The following is an 18,391-nucleotide window of genomic DNA, read 5'->3' as shown; positions in this document are numbered from 1 at the left end:
ATTCTCTTTACTCATACTCTTTACCAAAAGCAAACATGTTAACAAGCATTGCTGCTCAAAGCTACTATAACAAAATATGCTATGAACTTTGAATTCCATATGTGATGCAAGGAAGTTCATTTATTCTTCTTTTTTCTCTTTCAAAAAACATCCTGCAGTTTTCAGTAACATTTCTTTTCACCAGTTGAAATATCACCCTTTACAGGGTTTTTCTAGGTTCTTTTTTGGGCGGGGGGCATGATATTTTGGGGAGGGCATGATATTACTCATCACAAGGTGCTGTAGCAGAACAGTAGTAAGATAAGTCGGGTTAGTTAGTGCTCGCCTGTTGCCTAACATTGATAGTGTGAATTGGTTTTAATAGTTTTAACTATGGGTTTTATTGTAATTTTTATCGTGTAAACTGCCGTGAGCCTAAGGGAACGGTGGTATAAAAGTATAATAATAATAACAATAACAATAACAATAACAATAACAATAACAATAACAATAACAATAATAATAATAATAATAATAATAATAATAATAATAATAATAATAATAATAATAATAATAAAAGATTTGGAAAAACATTGCCTGCCTCTAAGCATCTGCGGAACAAAATTTCAAAATTTTGTAGAACGTCTCTTCTCTCTTCAATTTTTTCTTTTGAACACAACAGAATTTACTTGAAACAAACTCCAACTTTCTAAGAAAAGGTGGAAAATGGTTTCAGGGGGGAAATGAGTGAAGAAAATTGTGTAAAGAGCCTTCTAAGAGAATTCCACTTAAGACTGCACCCCCGCCCCTGACTGCTGTTATTCCTTCTTAGGACTTCTTTTCAACAAATGAAATTCTATTACTTTTTTACTGAAAGATGTAACAATATCCTATTTCCTGATGTTTTGTGGTCATGTGTGTATAAGGTGACCAGATGTTCTGCCTTTGGCGGGACAGTCCCGCATTTGGGGGCATCTTACCCCATGTCCTGCGGCATTTTCCTGTTGTCCCGCGGCGTTCCAATTTTTTTTTGCCGCACGGCAGCCGAGCAGGCAGCCGAGCGGGCAGCCGAGTAGGCAGGCCTGGATCAAGAGGCCCCCACGCAGGCGCCCGGGTTGCATGGCACCACCATTCCCGCCGGGCCCCGCTGCTCTCCTGCTGTCTGCTCGCGCCTTCCCTTCCCATGGATTCATCCGCTAGGCTCTTCCCAGGGAGTGCGGGCCGGCTTCCCAGCAGCAGCAGCAGCTGCCACCTCTTAAGCACATGGGGAAGCCGGCCCTGCCTCCGGAGCCCCGGGCCTGCTGTCGCCACCTCCGGGCGGGCGCTTCCCTGCTGTGCGGACCTTTCCCTTTCTGCCACGGGGGCTGCCTTCGCTTCCTTGGCTTACCCATGTGCTTCAGCTCCAGCGGCCGGGAGTGGGGGTGGCCATGCACAAATTTGTCTTCCCCCTCCTGTAGGGGAAGGGCAGCATAGAGCGGCAACCAGTGGAGTTAGGGTACGGAGTTGAGGAGGATGAAGAGGAGGAGGGGGGCAGAGGAGAAGAATTGCCCATGAGTAAGAGCGACTTGATTGCATTTTTTGTCCATGTTCCCACACAGCCCCTGGGTGCCTGCCTTTGGCCAGGGAGGGAGCGGGGGCAGCTCACACAAGGAGTCCCCGTGCACTCTTGCAGGTGCTCATGCCTCCCAGTCCCCAGGCTGCCGCACGCACTCAGCATTCCTTTGCACCGGCTCGGGCACCTGTTCTTTTTATCGAGCCAGTGTGCCAGGGCTGGTTGCATGCTCTCCACCTCCCCACGTTCCTGCTGGCACCCAGGTAAGGTGGCAGGGAAAGGTGGCAGAGGACCCCCCCCGCGCAAAGCCCACTCGCCTGCAGCTCCTCCCCGTGCCTCCCCCCCTCATGTCCCGCTTTAACAGTTTGAATATCTGGTCACATGTGTGTTATCAAATTCCAGGTCCTATAAATTGTGGCAGTTTTGTTGCCATTTTGATAAATGAGACAACTAAAAAATTGGCAACACTGTTTAGCACTTCATTCCTTCAAATTGGTCCTCTCACTTGTCCCATGATGTACCATAATTCAGAAGATGATGATTCATCCAAGGTTGCCCCATGAGTGGTCTGAAGTAGATTTGAGGGTCAACGTCAGCCAACCTTAAGCTCAGGGTCTTGTCTCATAGGTGGGTCTACTTCCGACTGAGTAATATTATTATTATTATTATTATTATTAGATTTATTTCCCGCCTCTCCCGACAGGCTCGAGGCGGGTCACAATAACTAAGCCCATTAAAATTCCCATTAAAACATCAATCTACTATCTACTAACAATCAATCTACTAACATGACGGCTAAAAATCCCATCCCTCCCCCAATTATCAAAGAGGTGAAGAGGAAAGGATAGGGGAGTATGCTCTCTTTTTGGCCATGTCTCTCTATCCCCCACCCAAAGTGCTGTGGTTGGTTTCTGCTGAGTTGCTGCTCCAGCTCCTTTTACTTCCATCTCCCTAACCCTACTCCCCATTTCCAGATCTGGCCTTCAGCTCCCACATTCCCTGTATAGATGACTTAATATGCCTCTTGGTTTGTCCTCTGAGCTGTCAGTCCTTAGCTACAATTAACTCTGTAGCTTGGGATTCCCAGTGGAGCCTGAAATCTCCAGTATTGGGCCTCCTCAAGCCCAATGTCCAGTAGCATTACCACTTTATAGCTCATAGGATTGCCAGTCTCCAGGGGGCGGCTGGAGATCTCCCAAAATTACCACTGATCTTTGAGCTACAGAGATAAGTTCCCCTGGAGAACATGGCTGCTTTGGAATGTAGACTCTGGGGCATTATACCCTATTGAAATACCAATCTGGTGCCCCCAGACTCCATCCCCCAAATTTCAGGAATTTCCCAACCTGGAGCTGGCAGCCTAAAATCACAGTGCAGTATGCCATTTTATTCTTTCTTGTGGTCATCACAAACAGTAAGTAGATACTTTCTCATTTTCTGTAGGAAACGACAATGACACATTCTCAGTAAATAGAGATACTGGGAATATGACAATGAACAAGCCTATAAATACCCTAAGAACATTTCTGTTGTACGTCATGGTAAGCCTTTTGATAATTTCAGTATCCAGTTGGTCAGCCGGAGAAAGGGGGTGCAAAATGACATCTATCCATTTGTCTTCAAACCTGGGGATCATCCCACAGATCCTTGCTGAAATGGCTAGGAATCCTGACTATGGTGAGGCCTGTTGCCTTGTACAAATATGCAGCACAAATATCTACATGAAAGGACATGCAAATTAAGATCACATCCTGTTCCTCTACCAATGGCATAAGTCAAATACTTGAAATGGCAGGCGAGGATCTTTCCCAGTCAGATAATTCCAAATCCTTCCAGCTGGACAGAATGAACCCACTCCCAGCCAACATTTACTTCTAAGGAAGTAGATGGTGTCTGATTAAGAAATGCCTCTTTGTTTAGGAACTTGTTTTCCTACATCAAAGTTTAGAAGGGTATAAATGGCAGCAGTTTCCCCCAGAAAATAGCTGGTGTAAATGCTAACTTCCTCTGCACTAATTCAGATGACATAATCTTTGTTGCATAAGTGAGCTGCTTACTTGTTTATTTATTTCCATCCCATCTTTCTTGCTGAGACTCAAGGTGGATTAGACAGTATAAACCCCTGTAATCAGATAGTGTGAAACACCCATGAGAAACTAGGGTCACAAAGCTGATTATAAAATGCAAAACAATTATCAGACATGATATAGGATAAATCATGCAAAAATAGAATTACGAAAGTAGAAGACAATGCATTAAGGCATACAATAAACAGTAGACTACAATCCTATTCCCTTTGAAACAGTGCCTTCCTGAACCATTCCATAGGATGATAGAAAAGTGAGTCTTCCTGGCCTTCTAATGCAGGCTATTCTACAAAGGGGTGGGGGGGTACCACAACAGAGAATCCACCCATTTGCAAGGTAGCTCTTTCAGAGTACTTTGCTCAGATGACTGAAGATGTCATGGAGGAACATAACAGGAGAGCAGATCCTGCAGCAGTCCATAAAGCATCCATAAAACTGCACTTGCTCCCAGTTGAATTCCGGGTCAGATGTAAGGTCTTGGTAATCACTCTCAAGGCCATGCGCAGTCTGGATCCAGTGTACCTGAGAGACCGCCTCTCTGCCTATACCCCCAAAGAGCCCTACACTCTGCCACTTCCAACTAACTGGCAATCTCTGGCCCAAAGAAGCATGTTGGACTTCATCTAGGGCCAGAGCCTTCTCGGTCCTGGCCTCCACCTGGTGGAATGAACTCCCTGAAGAGATCAGGGCTCTGGCTGAACTCCCACAGTTCCTCAGGGCCTGCAAAAGGGTGCTCTTCCAGCAGGCATTTGGTTAAGGCGGACCTATCTAATAGCATCTGCTGGGCCCCCAGATACCCATTCCCACAATCTGAACCCAAACCAACCACCTACAGGATCATGGTTAGAAGTTAATGTTGTTATTGTGAAATGTTGTAATTCTTGTTGTCTTCAGTTATGGATTCCATTTTTATTGTTGTTTCTAATGTTTCTGATGTTATGATGTTATAAATTATGCTACATTGTCCTTACATTTTGTCTACGCTGCCCTGAGCCTCAGGGGAGGGCAGTACAGAAATATAATATAATAAATAAATTTAGTAATTAATGTAGTAACCAACACTTTGAATTTAACTCATTAACCTATGGAGTGACTGCAGAAGGGTGTAACATGCATACTCTGCCTAGTTCCTGATAGTAATAATAATGATAATATTTTATTTATAATCCATCCTTCCTTAGAGGCTCAGGGTAGGCTACAACATATCCATATATAGTAATTGAGCTGAGGCATTCTATACCAGCTGAAATGTTGACTACAAGAGCGCATTACAATGGTCTAGTCTGAAGGTCATCGTACTATGGATCCACATGGCCAAAGCAGCCAAGTGTTAATGAGTATTAAAAGGCTGAAGCATTCTACAAGGTTATAATTTAATACTGTCTCAGAGAAAACACTCTAATCCCAGTTCTTAACCATATGTTAAAAAGAATCTCTTGCCTTCCACAAAGTCATTCTGTAAGAATGGCTGTATTGGTGCCTCTCACTCTCTTTCTCCAGGCTTCCCAAACCAATAATCCATTCAGATTTTCCCAGACTACAGTGGAAATCAGTGTTGTGCGTAGAAATAATCACAAGCCCCATTTTGAGAAGCCCGCTTACTTCGGAACAATTAATGTGGGCCAACCTGCTTCCAGTCTGGTCATGGATGCTGAAATACCTTCAAGACCCCTGCGGATCTTTGCTGCTGATGAAGACTTTCCAGATGTAAGGAATTAAAGAAATATCAGATATCACAGGGATGGAGCCACTAATGATGATGACCCCGAATGGAGATTCCCTCTTTTTAGAGGATTTATAGTGATATTTGGATCCCTTCTGGCTGGCCCAATTCTAAGTTCATATCTGTAGTTATACAAATATGCAAGTCCTGATTGTTGAAAGATGCAGGATGAATAGAGTCAATGTAAATATTGGGTATTAATTGGACTACTGTTTCATTAAATACTAAAAAGAAAAAGATCTGCAACTGGCAGCAATCTGTAAAATGCTCCATGGGAGCGGTAATAATAAAGCGCTAAGGGCAATGTGGGAGGAGAAAGGGGCAGAGCGAGTCTGGGATAAAGACTCGAAGGGGCCAATCAGGAGCCGCGAAGAGGTGAGGGGGCCAGGGGAAGAGCCTTCGCCACCGGGACATCTAGGGGGAGGATGGGGGAAAGGCTTACACGCAGCGAAAGGATCAGGCATCTCCGATGCGGCGGGCCTGCTTCTTTCATTGCCCGGGGGGAGGGGGATGGGGGAAAGGCTTCGTCCCGAGGAAAAGAGCAGGCCCGCCGTGGCGGGGATGTGGTGGGCCTGCTCCTTTCCCCAGGACAAAGCCGGGACCTCAGGGGGGAGGGGGTGGGCGGAAAGGCTTCCTGGTCGGAAGCCGGGCCCTCAGGGGGGGAGGAGGCTTGCCGCCTGCCCACTAGCGCCCGCTACCCACCCTTCTGTACCCCGAACTCGACTCCACTGCCCCCTAGCCACTCCACGACGTTGCCGCTTCCCTGCACCCAAATTCCCTGCCACCCACCCTTCTCTACCTCCAACTCGACTCCGCAGCCCCCCCTCGCCACTCTACTCCACCGCCGCTGATTCCCCGCACCCAAATTCCCTGCCACCCACCCTTCTCTACCCCCAACTCAACTCCGCCGCACCCCCTCACCACTCTACTCTGCCGCCGCCACTTCCCTGCACCCAGACTCCCAGCCACCCACCCACCCTTCTGTACTACCAAATCTTTCCCCTCCTCGCAACTCGACCCCCCAAACCCTTCCCCCCTTCCTTTCACCCCTGCCCCATCCCCTTTCATGGCACCTACCTGCCTGCCTGCGTTCCTCCCTTCCTCCCAGCATTCACTTTCTCCTTCCTTCCTTCCTCCCTTCCTCCCATCATTCACTTTCTCCTTCCTTCCTTCCTTCCTTCCTTCCTTCCTTCCTTCCTTCCTTCCTTCCTTCCTTCCTTCCTTCCTTCCTTCCTTCCTTCCTTCCTTCCTTCCTACATTTTCCTCTCTCCTTTCTGCCTCTCTCTCTCTGCCTCTTTCTCCCCCTCTCACGTGCTCTCATCCTGTCTTCATGCCTTTCTTCCTTTCTCCCTTCTTTCTATCCATCCACCCCGCTAGCACCTGCTATATTTTTTGTACAGCAGGCTTAATTTCTAGTTAATAATATCAAATATGTTGTAAATACCCTGAACAGGATGTAGAGGCGTCAGGCCCCTCCTATGTAGGCATCCCAAAACATCTGGAAAAGTTACCCTGGCTCCAAGCTTCTTCCTCACCAAGCACTAACTAATGCTTGAGGAAAACCTGACAGATCCTTTCTTCCTAGCTACAAGGTCCATGACAATCCTTAAGGCCATGTACCCTGTCCTAGTTCCTGCAGCCACCTTAAACCTGAGATCCTGGTCTGAGGAACATCTCCTTCACCTTTAAATTGTTGCCTCAAGGTGGCCACCTAAATTACTGGTTTTAGCCAAACTATTTAATGCACACTGCAACCACCAGCTGTGATCAAGAAAATCTACCAACATTGTTGACCCACTAGAGTCCTAACAAGTCCTTCCTCTGATCTGTGGAGTGAAGTAAGTGAAATAAAAACCCTGAATCAAAGGCACTCAGATTCAAGAGGTTAAAGAATTCTTCTAGGTTGCCAAATGTAACCGGATTCAACCCACTGGACAATAATGAACTGTTCATACCAGCAGTCAAGCCCGCACCTAGTATGTTGACCAAACATGACAAGAATGTACAGAGACCAGGAGAACTGACTTCTGAAGGCCACTGATGAATGCCTAATGCATTTATATTCATCATTTTTAGAAAGTCAATCCCGATATCACGTACCAAATTGAAAACAGCACAGATTTTACTGCTAGCCAAGATGGATTCATCCTGACTACCGTGGTTTTGAACTCAGCCTCCACCATAACACTTTGGGTAAGTAATTTGTGTCTAAACTATTATTGCTGTATCAGTTCTGCAATGCCTGGCACTACAAGGCTCATTGGCATCATCATCTCCCATTATCAGTCACAGACACCATGGATAAGTAAAGCAAATAATAGACAAGTGTACCTGTGAGGGGGGGGGGATCACAAGTAGATATTAACATTCTGCTCAAGAACTCAGCCAAAATGAAAATGCCAACAACTATTCAGAGTGCAAATGCACATAGACTTAATGGAAGAAGTACTGTATGTGTTAGTCCCTGTAATTGCTGGATGAAATCAGTTACCATTGGACAAGAGATGGAATGGCACCTTGTGCTACAATATTGAGCATCAGGATGGCTTTGTGTCTGTGTGCATGTATGTTTTAGATATTTAAAAGTTTTCCAGGCTGTAATAAATTAATAATCAGTCAAACTCTGGCATCCTATTCTAGAATACGTAAGAAATTTATCAGAAACCTCTTGTTGTTAGTTATGAAGTTGTGTCCGACCCATCGTGACCCCATGGACAATGATCCTCCAGGCCTTCCTGTCCTCTACCATTTCCCAGAGTCCATTTAAGCTCGCACCGACTGCTTCAGTGACTCCATCCAGCCACCTCATTCTCTGTCGTCCCCTTCTTCTTTTGCCCTCGATCGCTCCCAGCATTAGGCTCTTCTCCAGGGAGTCCTTCCTTCTCATGAGGTAGCCAAAGTATTTGAGTTTCATCTTCAGGATCTGGCCTTCTAAGGAGCAGTCAGGGCTGATCTCCTCTAGGACTGACCGGTTTGTTCGTCTTGCAGTCCAAGGGACTTGCAAGAGTCTTCTCCAGCACCAGAAACTTGTAGGGGAGGGTAACAACAACACCTGGCTGCTGCACCTACTCACTACTCCCCTTTGTTCTGCTTGCCCACCTGCCTGCCTAACCCCTGACGCTGCTGTGCCTTCCTGCACTGGGAGCAGCAGGTGCTTAGTGGTGGCTCCCTTCTCCCCTTCTCTGACCCACCTACCTGCAGCATCATCTCTGCAGTGGGAGGAAGCTGTGGCAGCTCCAGGAGGAATCCCATCCTTTCCTCCTCCCTTTACGAGCCTGTCTACCTGTTGTGCTGCCACCTCCACAGTCCTCGCGGACATAGTGCCATGTGCTCCTGTTCCTCCTCCTCCTTGAGAAACTTGTGGAAGAGGGAGAAGCTCACTCATTCATCTGCCCCTTTACTCCTCTGCCTGCCAACTTGCCAGTCCTCCTCTGGGCCATTTGACAGGGAACAGTGGTGGTTCCCGTTCTTCCCACCCTTTACTCCCACCTGTGAGCTGACAATGGCAGGCTGACCAAGTTGCACCGCCTGTCAACTCTTGACAATGCTTCTTTCAGGGGGGCATTTCACCACCTCTCTTCAATTTTAAAAAAAGTTTTCAGATTTTTGTGCAAACCTGGAAGGTCCCTGAAGTTCGTAGAACTTTCTGTTTCCTTTGTACATGGACCAATCCGTAGATTTATGCTGAGAATGAAGTTTACTGATGACGTAGGTTATACAGCCATTTCAATTGGATGAAGTTTCCATTGACTGGGACATACTTTAAACTTGGCTGAGTAGAATGGTAAAATAGATGCCAATATTATTGACAGATTTTGGTCTATTTCTCCCAGGAATTAGAATATGCAAGATAATTAAGGTGAAATGTCTTCATCTGGTGCAACTTCTGGTGATGCAGAAGTATGTATGCTGAGAGACACACTAGACAAGAAAAAGATTTCTGTGTAAACTCAAATGTTATTTTCTCCAATAGCAAACAGGGCATAATATGCCAGCAACCGTTTTGCATTTTTTTAAAAAATGGTGTGAGAATCAGATTCTCGCATATAATATATATGTGAAACATATTATGCAACAGCTCTGGTTTGCCTATCATGACCCCCCTTTCAATCCTTGCCTCCCCAAATTGTATAATCTGAGTGTCTTCAGCCTTCTCTCTTAATCATCTTGGTTGCTCTCTTTTGCCATTTACCGGCTCTGCAATGCCCTTTTGGACACATCTAGTTCTAGATTAAGAGCCTCTTGTGGCGCAGGGTGGTAAGGCAGCAGACATGCTGTCTGAAGCTCTGCCCATGAGGCTGGGAATTCAATCCCAGCAGCCGGCTCACGGTTGACTCAGCCTTCCATCCTTCCGAGGTCGGTAAAATGAGTACCCAGATTGCTGGGGGGTAAACGGTAATGACTGGGGAAGGCACTGGCAAACCACCCCGTATTGAGTCTGCCAAGAAAACGCTAGAGGGCGTCACCCCAAGGATCAGATATGACTAGGTACTTGCACAGGGGATACCTTTATCTTTATCTTTAGTTCTAGATTGGGCAATATCTGGAGATTTGGTGGGGGGGGAGGAGGGATATCAGGGGGATACAATGCCATAGAGCCCATCTTCTCCAGGGGAACTCACCTCTGCTGCCTGGAGATCAGCTGTAATAGTGGGAAATCTCCAGGCCCACTTATAGACTGGCAACTCCATCCACTGGGGAGCAAAGACCCATGGAACCCTGATGCTAGACTACACAAAGCACTGACAGGGCCCAGGAGGACACACAGTTTGGTCCTGCAAAGTCCTGCTTTGCTCTTGAGTAAAGTTGCACAGGTTCACCCTGCAACCTCCCCCCCCCCCTTCCTCCCCATGAGCAAGGCTGTTAATGACAGAGCATTATTGTTTTGCCTTTTCTGGAGGATCTGATTCTCGCATAAAATCTATGCGGAAACACCATGGGGGTGGGATGCAAATATCTGGGTGTCTCCCCCTTCTCCCTCTCTCCTCCTTGAAAAGTCACAATGGAGCCCCCCGGTCCCTTTTCTTTGTACTGCATCACTTAAATTATTACTTATTGCACAGACTCAACCCCCCACCCCCAGCATCCATTTTCTCCAGGAGAACTGATCTCAGTAGTCTACAGATGACTTGTAATTCCAGGGGATCCTCAAGTTCTCGCTGAAGGCTGGCAAAGGATGTTTTTTTTTGTACAGAGCTGTAATAGGTGATAGACTAAAAATTCGTTTTGGAAGGCTACTGATTAAATTTGCATTGGCATCCACCACCCCGAGCCACACACACACACACACAGTGCCTTCTTCCCCCTCCAGGAGGACTGATCCAAAGGGTCATCAGTAGGATGGGGGAATAGGAGCTTTAGATGCCTCCATAAGCAAAACGCAGTTGTTTTGCAAAGCATAACCATCACAGACATGCCCTCTTACTTCACCCATAAGCACAGGCTTCCATCTGAGGATTGTCTTGCTGTGCGCGCAAGGCTCAGCAGTGCCGGTTTTTTGGGGGGAAGCTATCAGCCCATGGAAGGCAGCCTACTGAAATAGGCGCGGGTCAGTGGTCTGTATGGTGCCAGTGCTACTGATATTGATGGCAGTAGCTGTCACCACAATCTCCAGATCTGCACCAGACAGCCAGCCTCCCCGCTCCCCCAGCTACCCTCTACCACTATTAAGAAAGCACTTGGGGCTGCCTCAGCCCCTGAGCTTGGCCTGATGGGCAGCTGGGCAGCACTGCTGCCCTCCTCCACCACTGCCCATGGCCCCTGTGCTCAGCCTGGCAGGCAGCTGGGCGGGACTCCCTGCCTCCTTCTGCTCACCTCTTTTGGTGAGCCACTATGTACGGGGCAGCTGGGACCCCTTCTCATGCCTGGCCTCACACCATGGTCTCAAGCAGCCACCTCGTCCTCTCCCCTCCTTGCTCTGTTGCTCAGGTACTGTGGGAGGGGTTGTGGGAGAAGAACCAATGAGGAGGCAGCAGCGCCTTGATGGCCAGTGGTGTGCGCCATGATAGCTTCCTCAGAGCTTGCAGGAGTCCCACTTCTTCCATAGGCTATTTCCATTGTATTTTGCTGTCCCTGTGTGGCAAAAGATATTTCACACCAAAATCAAAACTGTGGCATAGCTCGATACTGACATAAATGTGAAGATAGTTAATAAAGGCAATTCCTTTTCAACAAAATAAACCAGAAGTCCTATGCAGATATTCTAATTGTATCTGTGTACTCATGATTGTGCTGGGCTGGATGTGCCATCTCAATCTACCCATCCATGCACAGACTGTTACAAGGGTCTAGTGCTTTTAGACTAGACAAATGCAACATTGGAGTGTACTGATTCCATGCATAGGTCACAGTATATATAGGCTCAAATCGTAATAACATGACTAGTCTATACCAAATAAATATGGCTGCTCTCATACATTTAGTATGTTTATGCAGTCTTGTCTTTTTTTAATGTGCATTTAAGTAAGGGATTAACATCCACTTTAATATCTTTGCAGGCTACTGCTAATGATAAGACAACTATGGAGGAGGAAAGCACAGTGATCACTATAGATGTCACACCTTTGGCAAGTATGTTGGAAATGCTTTTGTGGCTTATATAGTGCATGTGAAATTGGGGGTAAAAGAGACTGCTGATACAAATGTGAAGCTCAATCCTAATATTTGCTAACCAAGTCTGGCTGTCTCTAGTGGAGTTTACACTTGCCTTAGTTAAGTGTGCCTAGGGCTGCGTCCAAAATTCACTTCCACACGAGCTGTAGTGGTTAAGAGTGGCTGTGAAGGATGGAATCAGGATAATGAGCAAGCTGTGGAGGCTGTGATGACAAAGGAAGAAGGGAAAATGGAGGCAGATTGGGTAGGATGAGGGAATGAGATTTCCTGTGTGATTGTGATTATATTAATACTAGTATCAAAGCCCATTTTAAAAATGGGCTTTGAAAGGGGCGGCAGGCAGGAAGGCGTGAGAGGGTGGCCACAGCACTCTTTGGCCTGCAAAATGGGCTAAAGGGAGTGGAAAGCACCCCCCCCCCGGCAGTGGTGACAGGGCTTTGCGGCCCGAAGGGAGGTTGCAAACTCCCCCTGGCTCCCTTCCAGCAGGAGCGTACCTGCGGTCCGCAAATCACTGTCATTGCCTCTCTCCTCATGGGCGACAATGGAGACCGCAGCCAAAGGCTTCTAGCAGGCAAGGAGGGAGGGTGGGAGCTGGAGGGGGAGGGCCAATCAGGGTGGACCTGGATGGACAGGGCCCTGGACAGTTTCCTCCGAGGAGGCTGTTTCCCAAATATATAAGGGAGCGAAATAGTGTTAAGGATATCTAAACCTTAATGTGACCAAATGCGTGGATACTTAAATCCAGAGATTGGAGCCATGAACCTACAAACTGTAGAAAAGCCCTAGATTTGCAGAAAAAATGTGAAAAAATGAGAAATATCAAAATTGCAACTTTTTATGAACTAACGCACTATAGAAGGACTCTTATGCTGTTATCAGCTTTTCCTTCATCCATATGTCTTTCACAAGGACAAACAATATGATTTCTAGGAGTAAAAAAATGAGTTAGTTATCGCTGGCAAAGTGGCTAAGCCAATGTTTTATATATTTCCAGGTACAACTACTATTCCAACAACTACCACCACTGCGACCACAGTCACCATAAACATCCCAGAAACAAGAACTACAATTCCAAATCCATCAGGTTCTTCAATAACAACTGAAATAAATAACACTCTTCCTACAACTCCATCTGGATCCCCAACAATATTTCCTGCAAATACAGGTAGTACTGTTGGTATCACAGGAAGTCCTGGAACAAATACATCTGTATCCATCATTCCACCTTTGGTAACTACAATAACATCTCCAAGCCACACAGTGAACATTTCACAGTCTCAGACCACTACATCTCTCATAACGATGATAAGCCAAGCAAGCAGAACTAGTAGTGCTAGTGTCACAGGGAGGCCTACTACAGCATCTGAATCCACCATCGCACCATTGGTTACTACGGCAACATCATCCCACATCACTGTGAACACTTCACAGTCTCGGACAACCACATCTCTCATAACGGTGATAAGCCATGCAAGCAAAAGTAGTAGTGCTAGTGTCACAGGGAGGCCTACTACAACATGGGGATCCACCAACCCACCATTGGTAACTACGGCAACATCATCCTACATCACTGTGAACACTTCACAATCTCGGACAACCACATCTCCCAAAACGGTGATAAGCCAAGCAAGCAGAACTAGTAGTGCTAGTGTCACAGGGAGGCCTACTACAGCATTTGGATCCACCATCCCACCATTGGTAACTACGGCAACATCATCCCACATCACTGGGACCACGTCACAGTCTTGGACAACCACATCTCCCATAACGGTGATAAGCCAAGCAAGCAGAACTAGTAGTGCTAGTGTCACAGGGAGGCCTACTACAGCATCTGGATCCACCATCCCACCATTGGTAACTACGGCAACATCATCCCACATCACTGGGACCACTTCACAGTCTTGGACAACCACATCTCCCAAAACGGTGATAAGCCAAGCAAGCAGAACTAGTAGTGCTAGTGTCACAGGGAGGTCTACGACAACATCTGGATCCACCATCCCACCATTGGTAACTACGGCAACATCATCCCACATCACTGGGACCACTTCACAGTCTTGGACAACCACATCTCCCATAACAGTGATAAGCCAAGCAAGCAGAACTAGTAGTGCTAGTGTCACAGGGAGGCCTACTACAGCATCTGGATCCACCATGCCACCATTGGTAACTACGGCAACATCATCCCACATCACTGGGACCACTTCACAGTCTTGGACAGACACATCTCCCAAAACGGTGATAAGCCAAGCAAGCAGAACTAGTAGTGCTAGTGTCACAGGGAGGTCTACGACAACATCTGGATCCACCATCCCACCATTGGTAACTACGGCAACATCATCCCACATCACTGGGACCACTTCACAGTCTTGGACAACCACATCTCCCAAAACGGTGATAAGCCAAGCAAGCAGAACTAGTAGTGCTAGTGTCACAGGGAGGTCTACGACAACATCTGGATCCACCATCCCACCATTGGTAACTACGGCAACATCATCCCACATCACTGGGACCACTTCACAGTCTTGGACAACCACATCTCCCAAAACGGTGATAAGCCAAGCAAGCAGAACTAGTAGTGCTAGTGTCACAGGGAGGCCTACTACAGCATCTGGGTCCACCATCCCACCATTGGTAACTACGGCAACATCATCCCACATCACTGTGAATACTTCACAGTCTCGGACAACCACATCTCCCATAACAGTGATAAGCCATGCAAGCAAAAGTAGTAGTGCTAGTGTCACAGGGAGGCCTACTACAGCATCTGGATCCACCATCCCACCATTGGTAACTACAGCAACATCATCCCACATCACTGTGACCACTTCACAGTCTCGGACAACCACATCTCCCATAACGGCGATAAGCCATGCAAGCAGAACTAGTAGTGCTAGTGTCACAGGGAGGTCTACGACAACATCTGGATCCACCATCCCACCATTGGTAACTACGGCAACATCATCCCACATCACTGTGAATACTTCACAGATTCAGACAACCACATCTCCCATAACGGTGATAAGCCATGCAAGCAGAACTAGTAGTGCTAGTGTCACAGGGAGGTCTACGACAACATCTGGATCCACCATCCCACCATTGGTAACTACGGCAACATCATCCCACATCACTGTGAATACTTCACAGATTCAGACAACCACATCTCCCATAACGGCGATAAGCCATGCAAGCAGAACTAGTAGTGCTAGTGTCACAGGGAGGTCTACGACAACATCTGGATCCACCATCCCACCATTGGTAACTACGGCAACATCATCCCACATCACTGTGAATACTTCACAGATTCAGACAACCACATCTCCCATAACGGCGATAAGCCATGCAAGCAGAACTAGTAGTGCTAGTGTCACAGGGAGGTCTACGACAACATCTGGATCCACCATCCCACCATTGGTAACTACGGCAACATCATCCTACATCACTGTGAACACTTCACAGACTCAGACAACCACATCGCCCATAACAGGGGTAAGCCAAACAAGCAAAACTAGTAGTGCTGATATCATGGGGAGGCATGCTACAGCATTTGGATCCATCACTGATAACTACAGGGGTAGAGCAGGTGGCAGTGGACCAATTAAAAGCATACCTAGATGTACCTTCAGTTCTGGACCCACTCCAGTTCAGTTTCCAACCTGATCATGGGGTGGAGATGGTTTTGGTTGCTCTGCCAGATTATCTCCAAAGGCAGCTAGTCCAAGATGGGTCAGCATTGCTCATATTATTATAACAGTAGCTTTAGACTTGGTAGATCATGAGCTTCTGGCTCTCTTCCTCACTAACACGGGGATACGGGGGCCAGCTTTGCATTGGCGGGACAGTTTTCTCCAAGGTTGGGGACAGAGAGTCATTAGTGGGGAAGAACTCTCATACTGCTGTCAACTCCAATGTGGATTACCTTATGGGCATGATTCTCTCCCTAATACTATTCAACATCTTAAGGGACCCTCTAATTTAGCTTGTTTGGAGATATGGGGTAGGGTGTCACCAGTATGTGGTTAATGAGCTGCTGGCTGAATGATCTACCTCAGTGTTTGGCCAGGTGTTTGGGAGCTGTGACAGAGTGGCTCCAACAAGGCCACCTGAAATTTAACCCCTCACAAATGGAGGACCTCTGGCTGGAAGGAGGGGACCAGAAGAGGAAGTGTGCCTCCCCTGTCTGGAATCAGCACACACCATCCAGAACTTCAGGGTGATCTTTGATGCCTTCCTTTCTATGGAGGTGCAGATCACTCCAGGCTAGACTTCTGTAACTCACTCTATGCAGGCCTACCCTTGATCTTGCTATGGAAACTACAGTTGGCTCAGAATGTGGTGGCTCAGGACCACATGGAGAGTGCATATTCAACTGGCCCTCTAGCAGCTGCACTGGTTACCTGTTGAATTCCAGCTTAAGTTTATGGTTTTAATCTTTAAAGCCTTACACAGCCTGGGACCTGCGCGCCTCAGAGACCACTTCTCTGAGCATGTCCCAAAGAGCTTTGTACTCTGCTAATTCCAACCTACTGGTAGTCCTGGCCCCAAAGAACTGTGAATGGCCTTGAATAGAGAGCCAGTTTCGTGTAGTGGTTAGGGGTGCGGACTTCTGATCTGGCATGCCGGGTTCGATTCTGCACTCCCCCACATGCAGCCAGCTGGGTGACCTTGGGCTCGCCACGGCACTGATAAAACTGTTCTGACTGAGCAGTGATATCAGGGCTCTCTCAGCCTCATCCACCTCACAAGGTGTCTGTTGTAGGGAGAGGAAATGGAAGGCAAATGTAAGCCGCTTTGAGTCTCCTTTGGATAGAGAAAAGTGGCATATAAGAACCAACTCCTCTTCTTCTTCTCCACCTCCTCCTCCTCGCCCTGGCTCCAGGCTGGTGGAATGAGTTGCTGGCCAAGATCTGGGCCCTATTGGAGCTGTCACAGTTCTGAAGGGCCTGTAAGATGGCACTCTTCCACCAGGCATATGGTTGAGTTTACACACAATATAACATCTGAAAGGCCCCCCCTTCCTTTCCACCTCCCTACCATATGACAACTGATATGACATATTTTTTGACATATGTAGCCATAATTCTACACTCTATTGGGGGGGGGGGTGTTAGTTAAATTTTATATTGCTGCTTTGTAAATGTTTTATTCTATTTTGTATATGTTTTGTTGTTGTTAGCCATCCTGAGCCTGTTCCCAGGAAGGGTTAAATCTAAAATCTAAAATAAATATGACTACTACTATAGTATAAATAGTACTACTATTACTACTACTAATAATAATAACAACAACACTTCACAGCCTCAGACAAGTAGTAGCAGCTCTCCCATAACAAGAAAAAGCCAAGCAACAATTGACATTCTTCAGTCAACTAAGACTACAGCTGCTTCTCAGAGTGGATCCACAAAGTCTCCCATAACTGTAACAGGTGTTGTTTCACTGCCTAATGCTAGAACAACTTCACAATCTGAAATCACCAAGCATTTAACAACAACCAGGGGGACTGTTCAATCTGCAACTCATTCTTCAATCACAGTAAAAACTCTCCAGTCCACAAGTTTGATATCTAAATCTACCACAAGAAGTGTCACCTCAACAATCACTGCCTCATCAACTGCCTTGCTGTCCAACACTCCAATATCATCAACATCTAGTGGATCAACTGGATCTGTGTCCTTTCCAGCAGGGACAGGTAGACAATTATTGATCACCAAAATGTTTCTCTCATTTTATTGTTTTTCAGTGTTTTCCTTCCAAAACTTTGTTTTCAGACATGATTACATGTTGTTTAGCTGTAGAGGAATCCCAGACAAAACTCAATGAAATTCATACACCTTTGCCTTTAGAAAGGTCTGCATTCAGAATGGTTAAGGTAGATGTGAACCCACGCAAAGTGGTTGTGTAGCTGAGATCAAGATCCTGTTGATCAGAGAGGACTCACAATCCAGGGATCAAGTGGTTACAATGGGATGGACCCATAGGCCCAGTTGGAGATAAACTGCAAGGGTGGCATGTAGACAAGCAGTACAGTAAAATGAAAAATAAAAATTCAAAGTTATCACCTCAGTGCCAAACAACATGCTTATATGAAATCTGTGACTGAATATCCCAGTGGATTGATTTTCAGCTTAAAAACATTCATGGGAACCCCCTGAATTTGATGTCACTAGCAGTAGGCAGATGGAGTTACCTTTCTTAGCCATTCTCCTAAACTAAATTGCCTCTCCTGCTAATGTGTGTCTTCCCCCATTTTGCTACCTGTTCCCTATTTCAAGGAACGGTTCTTTATATATTTATTTCAGAAATACTCATGGAAAAGGATGCACCAGAACTGCAAAAGGCGACTTTAATTATGACAAGGATGGTATCTGTAAACTGCTCCTATGGAGCAGTATAAATAAAACAGTAAGGGCAAAGTGGGAGGAGAACGGGGCGGGCCAA

General features: G+C 46.6%; 1 protein-coding gene across 2 annotated transcripts in view; it reads left to right on the top strand.

Moving 5' to 3' along the window:
• The window catches only part of CDHR5 (cadherin related family member 5), a 45,846-nt gene that overhangs the window by 12,839 nt on the left and 14,616 nt on the right, over positions 1-18,391 (top strand). For both annotated transcript variants that reach the window (XR_013228258.1, XM_077321375.1), the window contains exons 9-14: positions 2,975-3,072; positions 5,119-5,325; positions 7,418-7,534; positions 11,839-11,911; positions 12,948-15,442; positions 17,252-17,642. Coding sequence is in view for 1 of the 2 variants with exons in the window: in XM_077321375.1 (XP_077177490.1) it covers positions 2,975-3,072; positions 5,119-5,325; positions 7,418-7,534; positions 11,839-11,911; positions 12,948-15,442; positions 17,252-17,642 (3,381 nt within the window). In the remaining variant the exon portion in view is untranslated. The remainder of the gene's footprint in view (positions 1-2,974; positions 3,073-5,118; positions 5,326-7,417; positions 7,535-11,838; positions 11,912-12,947; positions 15,443-17,251; positions 17,643-18,391) is intronic.

The sequence above is a fragment of the Paroedura picta genome, chromosome 2 (assembly GCF_049243985.1).
Source record: "Paroedura picta isolate Pp20150507F chromosome 2, Ppicta_v3.0, whole genome shotgun sequence".
Taxonomy (NCBI): domain Eukaryota; kingdom Metazoa; phylum Chordata; class Lepidosauria; order Squamata; family Gekkonidae; genus Paroedura; species Paroedura picta.
This window is presented reverse-complemented; position numbering and strand designations above follow the sequence as displayed.